Below are 23522 nucleotides of genomic sequence, written 5' to 3' on the forward strand. Positions count from 1 at the left end.
CCTGCACCGCCATTCAATGAGTTCATGGCTGAACATGAAACTTCAGTACCCCCTTCCTGCTTTCTCGCCATAACCCTTGATCCCCCGAGTAGTAAGGACTTCATCTAACTCCCTTTTGAATATATTTAGTGAATTGGCCTCAACTACTTTCTGTGGTAGAGAATTCCACAGGTTCACCACTCTCTGGGTGAAGAAGTTTCTCCTCATCTCGGTCCTAAATGGCTTACCCCTTATCCTCAGACTGTGACCCCTGGTTCTGGACCTCCCCAACATTGGGAACATTCTTTCTGCATCTAACCTGTCTAAACCCGTCAGAATTTTAAACGTTTCTATGAGGTCCCCTCTCATTCTTCTGAACTCCAGTGAATACAAGCCCAATTGATCCAATCTTTCTTGATAGGTCAGTCCCGCCATCCCGGGAATCAGTCTGGTGAACCTTCGCTGCACTCCCTCAATAGCAAGAATGTCCTTCCTCAAGTTAGGAGACCAAAACTGTACACAATACTCCAGGTGTGGCCTCACCAAGGCCCTGTACAACTGTAGCAACACCTCCCTGCCCCTGTATTCAAATCCCCTCGCTATGAAGGCCAACATGCCATTTGCTTTCTTAACCGCCTGCTGTACCTGCATGCCAACCTTCAATGACTGATGTACCATGACACCCAGGTCTCGTTGCACCTTCCCTTTTCCTAATCTGTCACCATTCAGATAATAGTCTGTCTCTCTGTTTTTACCACCAAAGTGGATAACCTCACATTTATCCACATTATACTTCATCTGCCATGCATTTGCCCACTCACCTAACCTATCCAAGTCACTCTGCAGCCTAATAGCATCCTCCTCGCAGCTCACACTGCCACCCAACTTAGTATCATCCGCAAATTTGGAGATACTGCATTTAATCCCCTCGTCTAAATCATTAATGTACAATGTAAACAGCTGGGGCCCCAGCACAGAACCTTGCGGCACTCCACTAGTCACTGCCTGCCATTCTGAAAAGTACCCGTTTACTCCTACTCTTTGCTTCCTGTCTGACAACCAGTTCTCAATCCACGTCAGCACACTACCCCCAATCCCATGTGCTTTAACTTTGCACATTAATCTCTTGTGTGGGACCTTGTCGAAAGCCTTCTGAAAGTCCAAATATACCACATCAACTGGTTCTCCTTTGTCCACTTTACTGGAAACATCCTCAAAAAATTCCAGAAGATTTGTCAAGCATGATTTCCCTTTCACAAATCCATGCTGACTTCGACCTATCATGTCACCATTTTCCAGATGCACTGCTATGACATCCTTAATAATTGATTCCATCATTTTACCCACTACTGAGGTCAGGCTGACCGGTCTATAATTCCCTGTTTTCTCTCTCCCTCCTTTTTTAAAAAGTGGGGTTACATTGGCTACCCTCCACTCCATAGGAACTGATCCAGAGTCAATGGAATGTTGGAAAATGACTGTCAATGCATCCGCTATTTCCAAGGCCACCTCCTTAAGTACTCTAGGATGCAGGCCATCAGGCCCTGGGGATTTATCGGCCTTCAATCCCATCAATTTGCCCAACACAATTTCCCGACTAATAAAGATTTCCCTCAGTTCCTCTTCCTTACTAGACCCTCTGACCCCTTTTATATCCGGAAGGTTGTTTGTATCCTCCTTAGTGAATACCGAACCAAAGTACTTGTTCAATTGATCCGCCATTTCTTTGTTCCCCGTTATGACTTCCCCTGATTCTGACTGCAGGGGACCTACGTTTGTCTTCACCAACCTTTTTCTCTTTACATACCTATAGAAACTTTTGCAATCCGCCTTAATGTTCCCTGCAAGCTTCTTCTCGTACTCCATTTTCCCTGTCCTAATCAAACCCTTTGTCCTCCTCTGCTGAGTTCTAAATTTCTCCCAGTCCCCAGGTTCGCTGCTATTTCTGGCCAATTTGTATGCCACTTCCTTGGCTTTAATACTATCCCTGATTTCCCTAGATAGCCACGGTTGAGCCACCTTCCCCTTTTTATTTTTACGCCAGACAGGAATGTACAATTGTTGTACTTCATCCATGCGGTCTCTAAATGTCTGCCATTGCCCATCCACAGTCAACCCCCTAAGTATCATTCGCCAATCTATCCTAGCCAATTCACGCCTCATACCTTCAAAGTTACCCTTCTTTAAGTTCTGGACCATGGTCTCTGAAATTACTGTTTCATTCTCCATCCTAATGCAGAATTCCACCATATTATGGTCACTCTTCCCCAAGGGGCCTCGCACAATGAGATTGCTAATTAATCCTCTCTCATTACACAACACCCAGTCTAAGATGGCCTCCCCCCTAGTTGGTTCCTCAACATATTGGTCTAGAAAACCATCCCTTATGCACTCCAGGAAATCCTCCTCCACCGTATTGCTTCCAGTTTGGCTAGCCCAATCTATGTGCATATTAAAGTCACCCATTATAACTGCTACACCTTTATTGCATGCACCCCTAATTTCCTGTTTGATGCCCTCCCCAACATCCCTACTACTGTTTGGAGGTCTGTACACAACTCCTACTAACGTTTTTTGCCCTTTGGTGTTCTGCAGCTCTACCCATATAGATTCCACATCATCCAAGCTAATGTCTTTCCTAACTATTGCATTAATCTCCTCTTTAACCAGCAATGCTACCCCACCTCCTTTTCCTTTTATTCTATCCTTCCTGAATGTTGAATACCCCTGAATGTTGAGTTCCCAGCCCTGATCATCCTGGAGCCACGTCTCCGTAATCCCAATCACATCATATTTGTTAACATCTATTTGCACAATTAATTCATCCACCTTATTGCGGATACTCCTTGCATTAAGACACAAAGCCTTCAGGCTTGTTTTATTAACACCCTTTGTCCTTTTAGAATTTTGCTGTACAGTGGCCCTTTTTGTTCTTTGCCTTGGGTTTCTCTGCCCTACACTTTTCCTCATCTCCTTTCTGTCTTTTGCTTTTGGCTCCTTTTTGTTTCCCTCTGTCTCCCTGCATTGGTTCCCATCCCCCTGCCATATTAGTTTAAATCCTCCCCAACAGCACTAGCAAACACTCCCCCTAGGACATTGGTTCCAGTCCTGTTACAATTAGACCACAGTTCGATTGTCAATTGACTATTTCAATTACTTTCCTTTCAGCTTTGGTACCTACTTTACCACACAAAGGTGACAAAGATAAGTAGAGATGAGGAGAGCCAATCGGCTCATCTGATGCATCCATAGAAACCAACAGTTTCCCTCCCCATTATAGGGCCCAAGTTTCGAGCCGCGCCTAGAACGGCGCAGTCCCGACCTGGATGCCGTTTTGCGCGCCACAAAGTGCGCCTAAAAAATACCTCCAGATTCTCCACCTCCCTGCAGGTCCTCTGGCCCTCGGCGCAGCGCAGCACGAGCTGTAGGGGGCGGAGCCAGGTCCCTGCGCTGAAAACAGTGCCGGGACCTCTGCACATGCGCGCGACAGTGGGCACGCAAGTGCAGTAGCTCCAGGCGCCGAACTGTGTGGGAGGGGCCCGAAGCACGCAGCCCCTAGCCCTGGCCCAATGGCCTCACTGGGGCTGCATGAATAAGGCTCCTCCCACGCCCAGCTCCTGCTTCCTCCCGACCCGACTCGGCTCCCACTTCCCGCCTCCGGACCGGACCCGACACCGACCTGACTCCCGCTCCCCCCCCCGCCCCGAACCAAACCGACCTCCATCCCACCACCCCACCGACCCGCGCTCCCTCCGACCCGACCCAACGCCACCTAGCTGTAAATCTGGTGCTGGGGACGGGCCCGGCCCGAAGTCTCGGGCCCAGCCCGTTCAGCCGCCCTCCCCCTTCTCCTTTCCCGCCCTCCCACATCTCCTTCCCCCCCCCAACCCATCTCCTCCCCCCCCTCCCCTTTATCCCCTTCTCCCCCCCTCCCCCTTTCTCCCCCATCCCTCCCCCTGCTCCCCCCCTCCTCCTCCTCCCCTCGCTGTCAGAAACCCAGACACTGACAGACAGAGAATGAGAGACACTGACAGAGACACACTGCGGGGGGCATCCCAACACGCTGTTGGAGGGCTCCCGGTGCTGCAGTCGGTAAGTAGAAAATGTTTTATTTATTGATTTTAAAAAAAAATTTATTAATTTTTTTTGATTGATTTATTGGTTAATTTATTGATGTATTTATCATTTATTATTGATGATGGATTTTTATTTGTAAAACTGAAGTGTTTAATGTTTGTAAACTTCCCTTTAACCCCCCCCCACCACCATTCCCTACGCCTGATTTGTAGTCTACGCGTGATTTTCTAAAGTGTAGACAAGGTTTTTTCGAGCGTACAAAAATCTTCACTTACTCCATTCTAAGTTAGTTTGGAGTAAGTTTTCACTGCCGAAACTTTGAAATCAGGCGTAAGTGACCGGACACGCCCCCTTTTGAAAAAAAAATTCTGTTCCAAAGTGAAACTGTTCTAACTGACTAGAACTGGAGCAAACTAAATGACGAGAATTCCGATTTCTAAGATACTCTGTTCTACACCAGTTGCTCCTAAAAATCAGGAGCAAATCATGTGGAAACTTGGGGCCATAGTATCCAACTGCTTTAGTAACACAACTCCTGCATTTTTGTCTCCAATGTCCTACCAGACCTCCTGCCAGGTATCAATCACAACCTGAGGTCAGTCCTGAAGTTGTCTTGCAGTAGCTTGCACTTACAGTCCTTTCCCTTGCAGCTATGGGTCAACTTGAAACAATGCTCGGGATTAACCTGTCCTTTCCACTTTGTATCTTGTAAACCTTAAAAAGGTCTTCTTTTGAGACAGAGTCCAAATTTTCCAACCTTTCCTTATAACTCTGGACTGGGCTGGCCTCATCGCCCTCCACGTGGATGGTTCCCTTGTGGCTTGTCGATCAGAAGTGAACACAGTATTCAAAGTGCGGCACAACTTCAGTGTGAAGGCCTCAGACTTGCACCCTACTGATCTGTTAATGCCATTGCTTTCCTTTGTTAAATGCTGCTCTGCCGTTACTGGACATGATCTCTCTGTGTGCTAGTTCAGCACCATTTATTAAATATGTTCTCCTGATCGGACTCCGGAATGCAGTGGTGCTCGACTCTGCCTCGAGGGTCTGTTGCTGCGCACCACTTGTGGCCCACACCGTGTGGACTTTAACTCCAGTGTGGGCTCAAACTTGGTATTTAAAGTGCTCGATGGGGGTGGAATCCACAGAGCTCGTGGGCACTTTGCAAATTGAGAAAGAGTTAAGTTGTTTTACATGGTCAAAACATTTGTATTGAACCAGCCAGGCGTGCAGCCTCAGCATGAATGTGGGAAACAAACAGAAAATGGAAGAATCTCTCAGATGGTCAGGAGAGAACGAGAAAATTAGGGTCCAGTGTGGACCTTTCGTCAAAACACATCTGTGTGAGGGTTCAATTTAAACCCAGGCAATTTAATCAAGGCATTGCCTGCGGTGAACGGACTCTGTAACTACCAGGCTGACCACTTGGCTTCACCTTGTGCTAAAAGCCCAGAATAAATGCACAGCATTGTTACCGAAATGCCTCCCAATTCAAAATAGCTAATATCTATGGTGCAGGTCCCCGGAGCTGCTGCAAATGGTTTTCAGCAATCACATTCACCTAATTTTCTCGTTTTTATAACTAATTACGCAGAAATTTCAAAATCACTGCACCAGATTGTATAAACAAAATTGTTACTGATTATTAAAGTGAGATATTTGAAGAGTTTATTGCCATGTGGCTTTCACTGATGTTCAAATATGTTCCCCCTAAATTACAATTAATTTAAAGAAAGGCAATATTCTAATGTGTTCCAAATCACCATCAAGATGTCTCAAGTACAGTCTGAGTTAGAGTGAACAGAGATTTACTGTAAAGAACAACCAGAATACCAACATTGTCCGAGTCATTCACATGTCCTTAGTGAACTTGTAGCAAACCTTGGTTAGACCGCACTTGGAGAACTGCGTACAATTCTGGTCACCACATTATAAAAAGGATATAGAGGCACTGGAGAGCATGCAAAAAAGTTTTACAAGGATGATACCAGAAATGTGAGGTTTTACTCATCAGGAAAGGATGAACAGGCTTGAAGAGAGAAGGTTGAGACATGACCTAATAGAGGTCTTGAAAATAATGAAAAGTTTTGATAGAGTAGACAAGAGTGTTTCCACTTGAGGGCAAGAGCAAAACTAGAGGTCATCAATATAAATAGGGAATTCAGAAGCATGTTCTTTACCCAGAGTGGTGAGAATGTGGAACTCGCTACCATGGGAGTGTTTGAAGTGAATAGTATAGATATATTTAAGGGGAGGTTAGATACGCATATGAGGGAGAAAGGAATAGAGGGTTACGCTGACAGAGTTCAAGGAAGAAAGAAGGGAGGAGGCTCGAGTGGAGCATTAAAGCCGCCATGGACTGGTTGGGCCGAATATTCGATGTAATCCTTTGTCTTCAATGCTTCTTTCCATTATTTGACTGAGATAATCAGTTACATCATCCAATAATTATTCTACAGATACTTCCTCACGGTTTGTCTAGACTTTTCCCTTTCCTTAGTTTTTAGTTCTGAAGGGCCAAAACCCAAAACGCTGGCTCTCTCAGATGTTGGCCATTTGCTGTTTGCAGCCTTTGCCTGTTTTTGTCTCATCATATCACTCTGCATTCTGGATTGTTCTTCACATAATAAAAATGTCTTGAGGCTCTTTGCAGCAGGAGAGATGGGCATGGAGCAGGGAGTGGAGATTGAAAGAGGTGACTGATGACAAGGTTGGAGAGAAAATTGTGACATTTTCATTCCCCTGATCAGCCAACCCTGAGGCCTCTCTATAATGTCAATTTAGATTTTAAAATGGACAATATGAGCTGCTAACTTGATATTGGACTTCCTAAACTCATGTACAGGCATCAAAAGGAGCTGGAGCCCCACCAGCAACGTTCCCCTGAAGGTGCGCAGCCGTGCATCGATCGAGAGGTCCCACGCAGGTTGCTCACTAGTTGTTGCCACTGGAAAAGCAAATTTAAAGGCACCGTGTACAAAATGAAATATTGACTGAATTATTATTTAATAAAAGTCAATTTTGAATTGTTTAATAAAGTATTTAAGGCATATTTCATTCAAAAATATAATTTTCTTCATATTCTTGTTCATTGCAATGGGAGCAAATTGAAATCACGGAGAATGAAAGCATGTTTGGGTGAAAATTGCTGAAGATTCCTGTTCACATTGTAATAAAGTCAAATGTTAAGAATATGCAAAGCTTCAATTCTTCAAAGGTGATTATTTAATCTGAATTGAAAAATGTAGCCACCAAGGAGGGAAGGAATGGTGAAGGGGTTGAGCAGCAGTTATGCTATGAGCAGAATGGGCGACAAGCTGATGATGGGCAGTCTCGTACACCTCCATTGATTTCAAGATGTTGCAGCTGAGGTTTGATCTCGGGGAATGGACCAGAGAAGGTAGCCGAGGTTGCTTGATAGGGGAATAAAAAAATAAGCTAAGCTTGGCATCAATGTTCCCTTTAAGCTGCGCGGCTGCACTCCGGGGTCTCGTGCAGCCGGTGAGGCACTTTCTAAATTGAAAAAAACGCGCACCTGCAGACGTTTGAATGGGCTGCGCAGCCGTTAAAGGGTCCTTGTGGCCCCCAGACAATTAAGGGCAACATTGCTTGGCATTGCTCTTTGTAGTCAGTATGAGTTCCAACCACAATAGCATTCCAGTCAGTTTACTGAGAGAACTAGAACTGTATTTTTCTATATCTTACCACCGCCCCCTTCCCCCTCCCCCGTCCCCCACACTAAAATCAATGCAGCCTAGCAGCAAATATGAATCAATGACTTTTTATGTTCATGTTATTGTGGCCCAGCAGGGGAGCTGGACCATGCTTCATTGGACTAAGAAACAGGACTGAAAAAAATCACATTTCCAACCTGATATTTTCTCGGCTTATTTTACTCCCAGAAGATTTTAATATTATGCGGGACTCTGCAGAGAAAATATAATGGCTTGTGCTTACATAAAGCGAGTTTGCTTTTCCTAATGCTTGTGTGTTCAGGTGATTTACAAAAAAATAGGAGAGAGATAATGGCATCATTGAGCAATGTGTTCAAAGTGGTGGCCGACCCAGACATTGGCTGCATAACCCCTCGACATAGTTATCGTGCTATTTCACTCATGCAGTGAGACACACGTGGAGGGGGAATTCCAACACAACAAAAACTTGTATTTATATACCGCCCTTAACGTAGTGAAACGTCCCAAGGTGCTTCACATCAAACACAGAACAATGATACAAGCTGGTAGTTCAGACCTTCATTACGTGTCAATATCCCTCAATCTTTCATATAATTAGGTTTTATTCAATATCTGACATAATTGTTTGCAGCTTCCTCACTTATGGGGAAACAATATTTCTGCATTTATTGTGCAGCTTAAGCTCCCTCTTTCTAACTTCTCACAACAATATGCAGGCCTCAGGGGAGGGGGGATCTCTGGTAGAAAACCCAGCAGGAACAGGGCTGGGTTCGGGGACACAACAAAACACGGCATGGTTTTTATGGTCTCTTGGATTGGCTGGCCAAAGTTTTTGGATGGAATGATGAGGCCAAACAAGTGCCGAACTGTGTGGATTTTGCCACATCACTGTAATGAGTTTTCCACAAACCTATGTCCAATTTCTCCCCCCTGTCCTTACCTCTGATGCCCAGTGCTCCTCACAAAACATCCCACAACTTGCCCACATGAATGATGTACCTCTCTAACTGTGTTCCTGCTCTCTGAGAATCAGGGATTATTGAGAGGAAAGACACTCCCAGTTTCTCAGCAGTGTTAATTGGTCTTTTCCATGTAGAATCACAGAAATGTCAGCACTGAAAGAGATCATTCAGCCCATCATACCTGTGCCAGCTCAAAGGTTCGAAGCGGCAGTCGCAGTCGTTTTATTGCAGTGCAGGCTGGGATTGCCTTGTCTGTTCAGTATCATTCCATAACTCTCAGAATACAAGACCACGATAGAGCAAATATTTTTGATACATATCAGCTTCATTTGGGCAAGGAGATGGACAAGATGATGTTCTGGCTGTTATAACTTACCCGTTTCCATTGTGTCAAGTTTAAACTGCTGGGTATGACAGTGTGATCTTGTCACCCATTGTGTTATTGTTGGTATTTTTGGATCAGAAAGCTTTGTATTCTACAAATGTGACTGCATGTTTCACATCCTCATTTTCTGCTTTAGGCACAATTATACTTTTTCCCTGCTCAGCCCCATCTTCACCAAGACAAAAATAATTTGACACCAAGTGCCATATGCTGTAAGGACATTGGCGGTGTTAATCTTACCAATGTGAAAGTGACAAGTTGCTTATGTTTAATTGAATCTCATTGCACAGAAAGGTACACTGCCAGTTCATTAACACCTTTATCTATTAATAAACAATGTCATTTCCATACCCACACCAGTCTAAATGAGCTGGGCTGTCAAATACATGTCAGTCAGCCAAATGGGCAATTATTCACTGCCATTTCAGTTATTATTTAATGGAAATTCTGCATCTCTGTTACACATTTTTAAAATATTCATGTAAAAATTATTCATTTTTTTATATATAAATGACCTTCAGAATAACTTAAAGCAGTTTACCAGTACTATTGCGTTTTTGTGGCCTTGATTGAAATATCTCTCTCCCCCAATCGAAAATCACAATTTCACTTGTATGGAAAAGTGTGTGTACAAAAAAGACCTTATTTTTAATACAGGAAACTGGTTCCTGTGCATATACACAGGCTGGGGCACATATTTGCAGAAAGCTTTTGGCAAGTCCTAATGCAGTTGCCCTCTCTCCTCACGTGTCTGGGTCCAGTGCTCTGCCTTCACGTGCCTACGACCCGTGCTGCCTCCTTCCCCTCGCCAGAGTGGTGTTGTGCCCAAACTAAGCTGATCTTAGAGTAATACTTTTTTTTAATGTGGCTGTATTACATTGAGTAAGTTACAGATAGGCTGTACAAAACTGAGCAACAGAAGCAGACACTCCGCCACCCGCCCCTCACCCCACCCACCCAGAGAGCCGCAAGACAATTGTACATCCTGTCTGGCGTAAAAATAAAACGGGGAAGGTGGCTCAACCGTGGCTAACAAGGGAAATTAGGGATAGTGTTAAAATCTGAGGAAGAGGCATATAAATTGGCCAGAAAAAGCAGCAAACCTGAGGACTGGGAGAAATTTAGAATTCAGCAGAGGAGGACAAAGGGTTTGATTAGGAGGGGGAAAATAGAGTATGAAAGTAAGCTTGCAGGGAACATAAAAACTGACTGCAAAAGCTTCTATAGATATGTGAAAAGAAAAAGATTAGTGAAGACAAATGTAGGTCCCTTGCAGTCAGAATCAGGTGAATTTATAATGGGGAACAAAGAAATGGCAGACCAACTGTACAAATACTTTGGTTCTGCCTTCACTAAGGAAGACACAAATAACCTTCCGGAAATATTAAGGGACCGAGGGTCTAGCGAAAACTGAAGGAAATCCTTATTAGTCAGGAAATTGTGTTCGAGAAATTGATGGGATTGAAGGCCGATAAATCCCCAGGACTGGATAGTCTGCATCCCAGAGTACTTAAGGAAGTGGCCCTAGAAATAGTGGATGCATTGGTGGTCATTTTCCAACATTCTATAGACTCTGGGTCAGTTCCTATGGATTGGAGGGTAGTTAATGTAACCCCACTTTTTAAAAAAAGGAGGGAGAAAACAGGGAATTATAAACCGGTTAGCCTGACATTGGTAGTGGGGAAAATGTTGGAATCAATTATTAAAGATGTAATAACAACACATTTGGAAAGCAGTGACAGGATCGGTCCAAGTCAGCATGGATTTATAAAAGGGAAATTATGCTTGAAAAATCTTCTAGAATTTTTTGAGGATGTAACTAGTAGAATGGACAAGAGAGAACCAGTGGATGTAGTGTATTTGGACTTTCAAAAGGTTTTTGACAAGGTCCCACACAAGAGATTAGTGTGCAAAATGAAAGCACATGATACTGGGGGTAATGTATTGACGTGGATAAAGAATTCATTGGCAAACTGATTCCCAGTATGGCAGGACTGACATGAGGAAAAAGTGGATTGGCTCGGCTTATACTCACTGGAATTTAGAAGAATGAGAGGGGATCTTAGAAAAATTTATAAAATTCTGACGGGACTCAACAGGTTAGATGCAGGAAGAATGTTCCCAATGTTGGGGAAGTCCAGAACCAGGGGTCAGAGTCTAAGGATAAGGAGTAAGCCAGTTAGGGCCAAGATGAGGAGAAACTTCTTCACTCAGAGAATTGTGAACCTGTGGAATTCTCTACCACAGAAAGTTGTTGAGGCCAGTTTGTGAGATATATTCAAACGGAAGTTAGATGTGGCCCTTACAACTAAAGGGATCAAGGGGTATGGAGAGAAGGCAGGAATGGGGTACTGAAGTTGCATGATCAGCCATGATCATATTGAATGGCGGTGCAGCTCGAAGGGCCGAATGACCTACTCCTGCATCTATTTTCTAAGACAAGCCGAGCATGGTAGACCAAGCAACAGACAGGAAGAAAGAGAAAGAGAAAAGGTAGTAAGCGAATTAGACCATTTTATTGCCATTTTTACACTATATTAAGGATGAATTATTGGCTCTATTTTCACAGGTGCATTTTCAGTACATCTTACACTGTGAAGTTGAAATTGAACTTTATGCAGTGGTACTCAAGCACACACACTGAGCGTTGCTCATTAGCCTTCTACTAATCGGGCACATCACTCAGAGTTACAAGATGTGGCCCTGTCATTCTAACAACTGCTGAGAAAAACTATCTGATTAAATACAGACTGACCCTCAGACTCATTATAGACTGACCATCCGCTGTGGCCCGTCACATAAGAACATAAGAAATAGGAGCAGGAGTAGACCATACGGCCTCTCGAGCCTGCTCCGTCATTCAATATGATCATGGCTGATCTGATCATGGACTCAGCTCCACTTCTCCGCCCAGTCCCCATATCCCCTTATCGTTCAAGAAACTATCTATTTTTGTCTTAAATTTATTCAATGTCCCAGCTTCCACAGCTCTCTGAGGCAGCGAATTCCACAGATTTACAACCCTCAGAAGAAATTTCTCCTCATCTCTGCTTTAAATGGGCGACCCCTTATTCTAAGATCATGCTCTCTAGTTGTAGTCTCCCCCATCAGTGGAAGCATCTTTTCTGCATCCACCTTGTCAAGCCCCCTCAAAATCTTATATGTTTTGATAAGATCATCTCTCATTCTTCTGAATTCCAATGAGTAGAGGCCAACTTACTCAACCTTTCTTCATAAGTCAACCCCTTCATCCCCGGAATCAGCCTCTGAACTGCCTCCAAAGCAAGTATAACCTTTCGTAAATATGGAAACCAAAACTGCACGCAGTATTCCAGGTGTGGCCTCACCAGTACTTTATGTAGTTGTGGCAAGAGTTCCCTGCTTTTATACTCCATTCCCTTTGCAATAATCACTTGCTGTACCTGCATACTTTTGTGTTTCATGCATAAGTACCCCCAGGTCCCGCTGTACTGCAGCACTTTGCAATCCTTCTCCATTTAAATAATAATTTGCTCTTTGATTTTTTTCCGAAGTGCATGACCTCACACTTTCCGACATTATACTCCATCTGTCAAATTTTTGCCCACTCACTTAGCCTATCTATGTATTTTTGCAGATTTTTTGTGTCTCCTCACACATTGCTTTTCCTCCCATCTTTGTATTGTCAGCACACTTGGCTACATTACACTCAGTCCCTTCTTCCAAGTCATTAATATAGATTGTAAATAGTTGGGGTCCCAGCACTGATCCCTGCGGCACCCCACGAGTTACTTGTTGCCAACCAGAGAATGAACCATTTATCCTGACACTCTGTTCTCTGTTAGTTAGCCAATCCTCTATCCATGCTAATATATTACCCCCAACCTCGTGAACTTTTATCTTGTGCAGTAATCTTTTACGTGGTACCTTGTCAAATGCCTTCTGGAAGTCCAAATACACCACGTCCACTGGTCCCCCTCATGGATGCACCTGGCCACTTATACCTGCATTGAATTTGGCATGAGGCTATCCAATGTTGCTAACTCCCAAACTTAATTGGAATTCAGAAGGTTTTATTTCAAAGCTACTAAGCAGATGTATGGAAAGGTAATTCATGTGCCCTACAAATATATTAGAATTTATGTCAGATCAAAATGCTTATCCATGCATCCCAAAAAATATTACTATACCTTTTCCTGCACTTGAATAAAATCGAATCCAAATATTACACCCAATATATTTCATTAACAGAGCAGAACAATAACACCACCTTATCATGTCATGCTGTATCTACAGGTCAGACCATCTGTCAGACAAAACTTAAAATCGACTCTGGACAAAGTTGGTAATAAAAATAAGATCCACTACACGCAGGATTGTATCCGAAGTGACAATGAATCAGGTAATAGGAGTAGACAATTCTCTGTATGAGATGTACCAGTTGTCATTCTTGTGGAATAATTCGTTATACATCCAGAATGAGCCCAATATAATGGAAAACATATAAATTGCCTCAACTTACAAATGTCCAACTGATCAGCAGCTTTAAATAAATAATACTACATTTTCTTGGCAGCTCAAGGGCACAAATCGATGGAAGGGGAAAGACTATTTCCGCTGGTTGGGAGTCAGGTCGAGGGGTCATCAATTTAAAATTGTCACCGAGAGTGTGAAGCCAGATTAGGAGAAGCTGCTTTCTACAGCAGGTTGTTGGAGATGGAATGCTTTGCCACAGAGAGCGAGTGGTTGAAGTAGACACCATTGCATCTTAAGGGAAAATTGGATAAATATTTGCAGCAGAAAGTAATGCAGAAGATTAATTTTGGATTGCTCGAGCAAAGAATTGGCACAGAGATGACGGGCTGAATGGCATCCATCAATGCTGTAAACTTGTACCTATTGTTTAATTGGACTTGATAACTGTTGAAGCTCGGCATTTATTCCTCTAGCCTCCATATTAGAAACATAGAAAATAGGTGCAGGAGTAGGCCATTCGGCCACTCGAGCCTGCACCACCATTCAATAAGATCATGGCTGATCATTCACCTCAGTACTGCTTTCCTGCTTTCTCTCCATACCCCTTGATCCCTTTAGCCGTAAGGGCCATATCTAACGTCCTCTTGAATATATCCAATGAACTAGCATCAACAACTCTGCGGAAGAGAATTCCACAATTCTCTGAGTGAAGAAGTTTCTCCTCACCTCAGTCCGAAATGGCTTACCCCTTATCCTTAGACTGTGACCCCTGGATCTGGACTTCCCAAACATCGGGAACATTCTTCCTGCATCGAACCTGTCCAGTCCCATCACAATTTTATATCTTTCAATGAGATCCCCCCTCATCCTTCGAAACTCCAGTGGATACAAGCCCAGTCGATCCAGTCTCTCCTCATGTCAGTCCTGCCATCCCGGGCATCAGTTTGCATTTCCAACCACTAAAGTTCCAACAATACTAATTAAACTTATTGCAGTCATCTAATTGACAATTTAAACTCAAAAGCCCGAAACTACAACACATAATCATGAATTAGGGGAGTAGGTGACAACACTGTCCTTTAAACACTTGATCAAAATAAATATCTTGCGAATGGTCCTTTGTACCTTTGATTGAAGAAAACCTTATCCAGAACGAAGCCCCCATTCACTTGCATTGCTGTCTCTGTGCTGTCACTACCCACCTTTACCTCTCCCTCCCCCCCACTATGCAATGCTGCAAACGTTTCCTCCGTGACCAGGACCACACTGAGCGTTGCCATGACAACCCAACACAGATGAAGTCAATGGAAATCATTCAGCAACTTCTCGTTTGCTGCATTTGAATCAGTTACACATGCCTTCCTCATCAAAATATTACAGCAGAATGATGGCTACTCAATAAACTAACCATGCATTCCCTCTCATTGAAACATATAACATTCTTAAGGGGCTTGACAGGGTGGATGCTGGGAGGATGTTTCCTCTGGCTGAGGAGTCCAGAACTACGGGTCACAGTCTCAGTCTCAGAATAAGGGGTCGGCCATGTGAAAAATGTCTTCACTCAGAGGGATGTGCATCTTTGGAATTCTCTACCCAAGAGGGCCGTGGATGCTCAGTCATTGACTATGATCAAGAATATAAGAACATAAGAATTAGGAACAGGAGTAGGCCATCTAGCCCCTCGAGCCTGCTCCGCCATTCAACAAGATCATGGCTGACCTGGCCGTGGACTCAGCTCCACTTACCCGCCCGCTCCCCGTAACCCTTAATTCCCTTATTGGTTAAAAATCTATCTATCTGTGACTTGAATACATTCAATGAGCTAGCCTCAACTGCTTCCTTGGGCAGACAATTCCACAGATTCACAACCCTCTGGGAGAAGAAATTCCTTCTCAACTCGGTTTTAAATTGGCTCCCCCGTATTTTGAGGCTGTGCCCCCTAGTTCTAGTCTCCCCGACCAGTGGAAACAACCTCTCTGCCTCTATCTTGTCTATCCCTTTCATTATTTTAAATGTTTCTATAAGATCACCCCTCATCCTTCTGAACTCCAACGAGTAAAGACCCAGTCTACTCAATCTATCATCATAAGGTAAGCCCCTCATCTCCGGAATGAGCCAAGTGAATCGTCTCTGTACCCCCTCCAAGGCTAGTATATCCTTCCTTAAGTAAGGTGACCAAAACTGCATGCAGTACTCCAGGTGCGGCCTCACCAATACCCTGTACAGTTGCAGAAGGACCTCCCTGCTTTTGTACTCCATCCCTCTCGCAATGAAGGCCAACATTCCATTCACCTTCCTGATTACCTGCTGCACCTGCAAACTAACTTTTTGGGATTCATGCACAAGGACCCCCAGGTCCCTCTGCACCGCAGCATGTTGCAATTTCTCCCCATTCAAATAATATTCCCTTTTACTGTTTTTTTTCCCCCCCCCAAGGTGGATGACCTCATATTTTCCGACATTTTATTCCATCTGCCAAACCTAAGCCTATTCGCTTAACCTATCTAAATCTCTTTGCAGCCTCTCTGTGTCCTCTACACAACCTGCTTTCCCACTAATCTTTATGTCATCTGCAAATTTTGTTACACTGCACTCTGTCCCCTCTTCCAGGTCATCTATGTATATTGTAAACAATTGTGGTCCCAGCACCGATCCCTGTGGCACACCACTAACCACCGATTTCCAACCCGAAAAGGACCTATTTATCCCAACTCTCTGCTTTCTGTTAGCCAGCCAATTCTCGATCCATGCTAATACATTTCCTCTGACACCGCATAACTTTATCTTCTGCAGTAACCTTTTGTGTGGCATCTTATCGAATGCCTTTTGGAAATCTAAATACACCACATCCATCGGTACACCTCTATCCACCATGCTCGTTATAGCCTCAAAGAATTCCAGTAAATTAGTTAAGCATGATTTCCCCTTCATGAATCCATGTTGCGTCTGCTTGATTGCACTATTCCTATCTAGATGTCCCGCTATTTCTTCCTTAATGATAGGCCTATAGTTACCTGCCTTTTGTCTGCCCCCTTTTTTTAAACAGAGGTGTTACATTAGCTGCTTTCCAATCCGCTGGTACCTCCCCAGAGTCCAGAGAACTTTGGTAGATTATAACGAATGCATCTGCTATAACTTCTGCCATCTCTTTTAATACCCTGGGATGCATTTCATCAGGACCAGGGGACTTGTCTACCTTGAGTCCCATGAGCCTGTCCAGCACTACCTCCCTAGTGATAGTGATTGTCTCAAGGTCCTCCCTTCCCACATTCCCGTGACCAGCAATTTTTGGTATGGTTTTTGTGTCTTCCACTGTGAAGACCAAAGCAAAATAATTGTTTAAGGTCTCAGACATTTCCACATTTCCCATTATTAAATCCCCCTTCTCATCTTCTAAGGGACCAACATTTACTTTAGTCACTCTCTTCCGTTTTATATATGGGTAAAAGCTTTTACTATCTGTTTTTATGTTTTGCGCAAGTTTACTTTTGTAATCTATCTTTCCTTTATTGCTTTCTTAGTCATTCTTTGCTGTTGTTTAAAATGTTCCCAATCTTCCAGTTTCCCACTAACCTTGGCCACCTTATACGCATTGGTTTTTAATTTGATACTCTCCTTTATTTCCTTGGTTATCCATGGCTGGTTATCCCTTCTCTTACCGCCCTTCTTTTTCACTGGAATATATTTTTGTTGAGCACTATGAAAGAGCTCCTTAAAAGTCCTCCACTGTTCCTCAATTGTGCCACCGTTTAGTCTGTGTTCCCAGTCTACTTTAGCTAACTCTGCCCTCATCCCACTGTAGTCCTCTTTGTTTAAGCATAGTACGCTCGTTTGAGACACTACTTCCTCACCCTCAATCTGTATTACAAATTCAACCATATTGTGATCACTCATTCCGAGAGGATCTTTTACTAGGGGATCATTTAATTTTCCTGTCTCATTACACAGGACCAAATCTAAGATAGCTTGCTCGCTTGTAGGTTCTGTAACATACTGTTCTAAAAAACAATCCCGTATGCATTCTATGAATTCCTCCTCCAGGCTACCCCGTGCGATTTGATTTGACCAATCGATATGTAGGTTAAAAGCCCCCATGATTACTGCCGTTCCTTTTTCACATGCCTCCATTATTCCCTTGATTATTGTCCGCCCCACCATGAAGTTATTATTTGGGGGCCTATAAACTACGCCCACCAGTGACTTTTTCCCCTTACTATCTCTAATCTCCACCCACAATGATTCAACATTTTGTTCATTAGAGCCAATATCATCTCTCACAACTGTCCTGATATCATCCTTTATTAACAGAGCTACCACACCTCCTTTCCCTTCTTGTCTATCCTTCCGAATTGTCAGATACCCCTGTATGTTTAATTCCCAGTCTTGGCCACCCTGCAACCACGTTTCTGTAATGGCCACCAAATCATACCCATTTGTAATGGTTTGTGCCGTCAACTCATTTACTTTATTTCGAATGCTGCGTGCGTTTAGGTAGTGTGTTTTAATACTAGTTTTTAAACCATGATTTTTAGTTTTGACCCCTCCTGCAGCCCCTTTATATTCATACATATTGTCCCTTCCTATCACCTTTTGGGTTTACACTTATCCCAGTGCTACTCTGCTCTGTTGCCTCCTGCCTTTTGCATTCTTTCTTGGAGTCCTGTTCATCTGCGCTCTCACCCACTCTAACTAGCTCAGAGCCCTCTCCTGGGTTCCGAATACTCCTTGCATTGAGCTTTCAGGCTTGCCTTTTTATTACACTTTGACCCTTTAGAATTTTGCTGTACAGTGGCCCTTTTTGCTTTGGGTTTCTCTGCCCTCCACTTTTACTCATCTCCTTTCTGTCTTTTGCTTCTGTCTCCATTTTGTTTCCCTCGGTCTCCCTGCATTGGTTCCCATCCCCCTGCCATATTAGTTTAACTCCTCCCCAACAGCACTAGCAAACACTCCCCCTAGGACATTGGTTCCGGTCCTGCCCAGGTGCAGACCGTCCGGTTTGTACTGGTCCCACCTCCCCCAGAACCGGTTCCAATGCCCAGGAATTTGAATCCCTCCCTGCTGCACCACTGCTCAAGCCACGTATTCATCTGCGCTATCCTGCGATTCCTACTCTGACTAGCATGTGGCACTGGTAGTAATCCCGAGATTACTACGTTTGAGGTCCTACTTTTTAATTTAGCTCCTAGCTCCTTAAATTCGTCGCATAAGACCTCATCCCTTTTTTTTTACCTATGGCGTTGGTACCAATGTGCACCATGACAACTGGCTGGTCTCCCTCCCTTTTCAGAATATCCTGCACCCGCTCCGAGACATCCTTGACCCTTGCACCAGGGAGGCAACATACCATTCTGGAGTCTCTGTTGCGGCTGCAGAAACGCCTATCTATTCCCCTTACAATTGAATCCCCTATCACTATCGCTCTCCCACTCTTTTTCCTGCCGTCCTGTGCAACAGAGCCAGCCACGGTGCCATGAACTTGGCTGCTGCTGCCCTCCCTGATGAGTCATCCCCCCTCAACAGTACTCAAAGCAGTGTATCATTCGATTTTTGGATACTAAGGGTACCAAGGGATATGGGGATAGGGCAGAAAATGTGCAGTTGAGGTAGAAGATCAGCCATGAGCTTATTGAATGGTGGAGCGGGCTCGAGGGGCCGAATGGTCCACCCCTGCTTCTATTTATGTTCATATAATTATCCATCCCGGGCATCAACCTCTCTTTCTCTCTCTCCTTCACCATTATTACTGAAGCAATAAACAAAATAAAAAAGTGCAACTACTGGGACAGATATTTTTGGTTTTCTTTATCCCACATCACTTTGGTCAGGTTGATGATTGAGCTGACCGGAATTGTTTTACTGTGTACACCAATCATGTAAAAGAGATATAAAACTAGTCTTGTGCATGGACGTGATGGAGTGAAGATAGGGCAAGATTTCTTTGCAGCTTAGCTTAGTGATGCAGTTGCCCATGAAATCTTTTCCTGCTTACTTACAAAATTGTTATTCAGATCATGTTGTTAGAGGGAACTGGTTGTGGCAGTGGAAATAAATATGATTCTATACATAAAACACGAGTACAGTTCTATTCTACACTTAAGTGTAGCAAAGGTCTACACATAAAGCTCGAATATACTTCAGAAATTATTTTTCTAGAGTTCTGCCTTGTATCTTCAGCATGCGACCTAGTACAATAGTTTTACTATCTAATGAACACAATATGGACAATAAGTTTTATTATTGGTGATTGTAAATAGTGTACCTGTTGCAGCAATCTCTTCAATTTAAGTATCTGGGTTTTTACAGCCGTGCAGTCATGTACCATGTGCCGCAGTGTCAGTACATCCAGCATCACGGTGTTCTCCGTCATTGGCCGAGAGGGTCTCATGTGACTGCTGGGAGGCCGGTAGTAACTTGATGCTGCATGCCAATCAAAATGGCCCACTGGAGGCTCCTGGGAAACGGGGCTCCTGGGGGGGGAAAAACAATCCATGGTCATTCCTTGTATTTTATGAGAAAAATAGAACATTGAAAATACTTCTAATGACTGTATTTTCAATTAGCAGGCGGGGCATGGATACTGTAGGCATTAGGCACCTGCTGAATATATAAAACACTCAGCATTAGGCACCTGCTGAATATATCTAAACTCATATAAGTTTAAAATGGCCACATATAAAATGGCTGCCCAAGCATGATGGGAGCCCCGTTAGTCAAGTAATGAACTGGGACTGACCGAGCAATGATCCTGTGAGGCCCACTACCAGGAATGCCTGGGATACAATGAACCAGTGATTTCACACAGCCGAAGTCCAAGGAAGAGAGATAAAGGGAGAATCTGCCTCACATAACGAGGTCATTAATCAGCCCGAGCTGACAAAACCTGAACATGCAGTTCCTGAGATATCAGGGAAATTCTATTGGGTTAAAGAAACCTATATGTAATCTATAATCGTTATGATTGGATTGTGTCCAGCCGAAATGGGCTGAGTAACTGTAAAGAACTATTGTAAAACATATAAATATCGATGAGTTTCTTTGTTCGGCGGAGAGAAGCCTGGATCCAGTCCTGTGACTTCCTCCCCACTGGTGTCAATAAAGGCCGCACTGGCATTGGAACCGACTCTGAGTGTTGAGTGATTCTTCTGATAAACACTAACACTAACAGATACTATTGGTTAAGTGTGGAGATAGAGATGTGAAGGTTTTGGATTCACAGCTGCAAGATAGGAAGTCAAATCTCAGTTTTTTTCCACCATCACCAGTAACTAGCTGATGGAAGGGTTCATGGCTTGATTGAAGAACAGGATTTTTTTTTTGGCTGCCAGTGTTTTGTGCATCACATTTATCTTTCTAATGCTGCGTATAATGCCTAAAAAGGCTGTTCCAATGCTGAGATAAATACCTAAACTGGCCATCGGGACACCAAAGCATTGTTGAAGAAATCAACCCTGATCGAAAAGATACAACATTCTGAGCACGAGTCTGCTGAGTAGGGAGAATTCTAGCTTGGAACACCCAATTTAGGGAATATTTTTCTTGATCTCACAGTGGTGTTACAATTCTGCATCATTTGTAGTTATACATACAATTTTTACACACGTTTGCATCATGAAAAAAATGTCAACTATACGATATTCAGCACTGCACATAACCTGAGTTGCAACACAATCTATCGAATTCAGATCCAGAATTAAACTTTTGAGTTAGATTTCATTCATACATCAAATGTTATACATATTTCATCCTAGCCCAGATAATGTGGCACTTCTTCTCATTCTTTACATTTTTATATGCTCGCTTTCACCTACTTCAGTGGCTGAAATGCTCAGCCAATCTTCACCTCCAGGCTTGACCTCCTGGCCAGCCTCCCATGCTTCAACTTAAGCTCATGCAAAATTCAGCTGCCGATCCCATACTCAGCCCCACTCACGCATCTCCTCATTGACTTGCATTGGTTCAGGTTCCTCCAATATTTCTATATCTATCGAATATAGCTTCTTACACTTGCCTGAAACTCTTCAGCCTTCTGACTCCAGATATCTTGGGCCCAGTTAGCAGCTGAGACTTCAGCCACCCAAGCCCCATGCTCTGGAATTCTCTCCCTAAACACCTCGACTTCTCCAATTCCCTTTAAGACCCTCCCTAAAACGCACAGCATGCTTTTGGCTGTGCTTCTCAACATCTCCTCCTTTGGCTCAATTTTTCTTTCCTTGCGTCTCTGTGAAGCACCTTTCTGTGTTAAACACTACAGAAATGCAAGCTATTGTAGTCGGGTTGCCTGCTCGTTTCCCCCACCCGCCGAATGCTGTTAATACTGCAAGGTAAGCTTATCTCTAATTGCTTCACTGGTACATCAAGAAGAAGTTTGCAGGCGCGGAACTTTAGCCAGATTATCAGGCAAATAACAAACTCTGTCTCAATATCTTGCATAAGGAGACATATTTGGCAGCAATGTTACGTACCTAATCTCTCTCACTTAGAACATCTTACTGGTACAAGTGTAACAGCAAGGGAGAAGACACAACATCAGTCTATTAGAAAAAGGCAGCAAATCAAACAAGTGTTCAGCCATGAACTCATTGAATGGCGGTGCAGGCTAGAAGGGCCGAATGGCCTACTCCTGCACCTATTTTCTATGTTTCTATGTAAAACAAAAAAGGTAGAGACACAAATAGCCTGCAATTTGGCAACAGCAAACTAAAAGTGAATGCAACATTCTGGAGAACTGAAGTGAGATATCCCAACAAAAAAAATCTTTTTCTTTGAAAAGTAAAACTGTAAAATTGAAATTTTGCTGAAAATGACGCCTGATCATTTTATTTTGTGTGAAGAAAAATGCATTCTGGATCTAAATTGCATGCTTGACTTTGAGGGAAACTGGATTACAAAGACTCAGTGTCTCCGTGTCTTCCAGAATGCACTGAATGAAAGAGAAGCAATTTTGTCTCCAAGGATAATGCTTCAGGCTGGATTCCTCCCAACACAACAGCACGGAATAGAAAAGAACAACTACTGTGGATGCTGGAAATCTGAAATAAACACAGAAAATGCTGGGAACACTCAACAGGTCAGGCAGCATCTGTGGAGAGAGAAACAGAGTTAACGTTTCAAGATCTTCTGTCAGAACAGAATAGAATTATGCCTAAAAGGCCTTTTTCCAAATTGAACTGACTTCCTATTTCACACAGGTCTTGTATATAATGGTTGCTATGCTATGCTATCCAGTGACAAGGTATTATCTGCTGGTGATGAGGGCTAATGATGATGGCGGGCTTTTGGCCGAGCAATTTCACCATAACCCTGTTTGTCTGGACGTTAATGTGCATATATTTACTGTAAATATTCGTCTCCTTCATATGACTTAGTATAATGGTATATTGGGAAGAGACTCCCAAAACAAGCACTCCAGTCGGAGCTCCGACAGGGCAAACAAGCCCCAGGAGGACAGAGGAAATGCTTCAAGGACACCCACAAGGCCTCCTTAATGAAGTATAACATGCCCAGCAACACCTGGGAATCTCTGGCACAAGATAGCTCAAAATGAAAGAGAATAATCCATGAGGGCGCCGGACACCAAGTCTCTTCACCGGGATCAAGCGGAGTCCAAACGCATACAGCAGAAGGAGCGCACGACAATCCAAGCATTTCAACCAACGTCCGTTCAATCACCTTCTGTCCAACCTGCGACAGAGACTGCAGCTCCCGCATTGGACTTAACAGACATCTGAGAATTCATTTTTAACGTGGAAGCAAGTCATCCTCAACGCCGAGGGACTGCCTATGATGATGATATTGGGAAGATTCTTACAGCTTATAGTTGCCGACCACAAGATGCTTTAACCCTCTGGATATATTTGTTCTGCACAATGAGCTTCCTTAAAATAATTTAAAGTCAGTAACTTCAGTAAAAGACTAAGCGTAAAATAGATCAGAAAATACAATTGCTTTTGAAACAAGAAAAAGATGTGA

At 43.5% G+C, this 23522-nt stretch overlaps 1 protein-coding gene across 3 annotated transcripts in view; it reads right to left on the reverse strand.

The window, feature by feature from the left end:
- Positions 1-23522, reverse strand: part of ccser2a (coiled-coil serine-rich protein 2a) — a 723588-nt gene that overhangs the window by 239391 nt on the left and 460675 nt on the right. For all 3 annotated transcript variants that reach the window (XM_070865515.1, XM_070865514.1, XM_070865516.1), the window contains exon 7: positions 19813-20020. In XM_070865515.1, coding sequence (XP_070721616.1) covers positions 19813-20020 — 208 coding nt within the window. The remainder of the gene's footprint in view (positions 1-19812; positions 20021-23522) is intronic.

The sequence above is a fragment of the Pristiophorus japonicus genome, chromosome 22 (assembly GCF_044704955.1).
Source record: "Pristiophorus japonicus isolate sPriJap1 chromosome 22, sPriJap1.hap1, whole genome shotgun sequence".
Taxonomy (NCBI): domain Eukaryota; kingdom Metazoa; phylum Chordata; class Chondrichthyes; family Pristiophoridae; genus Pristiophorus; species Pristiophorus japonicus.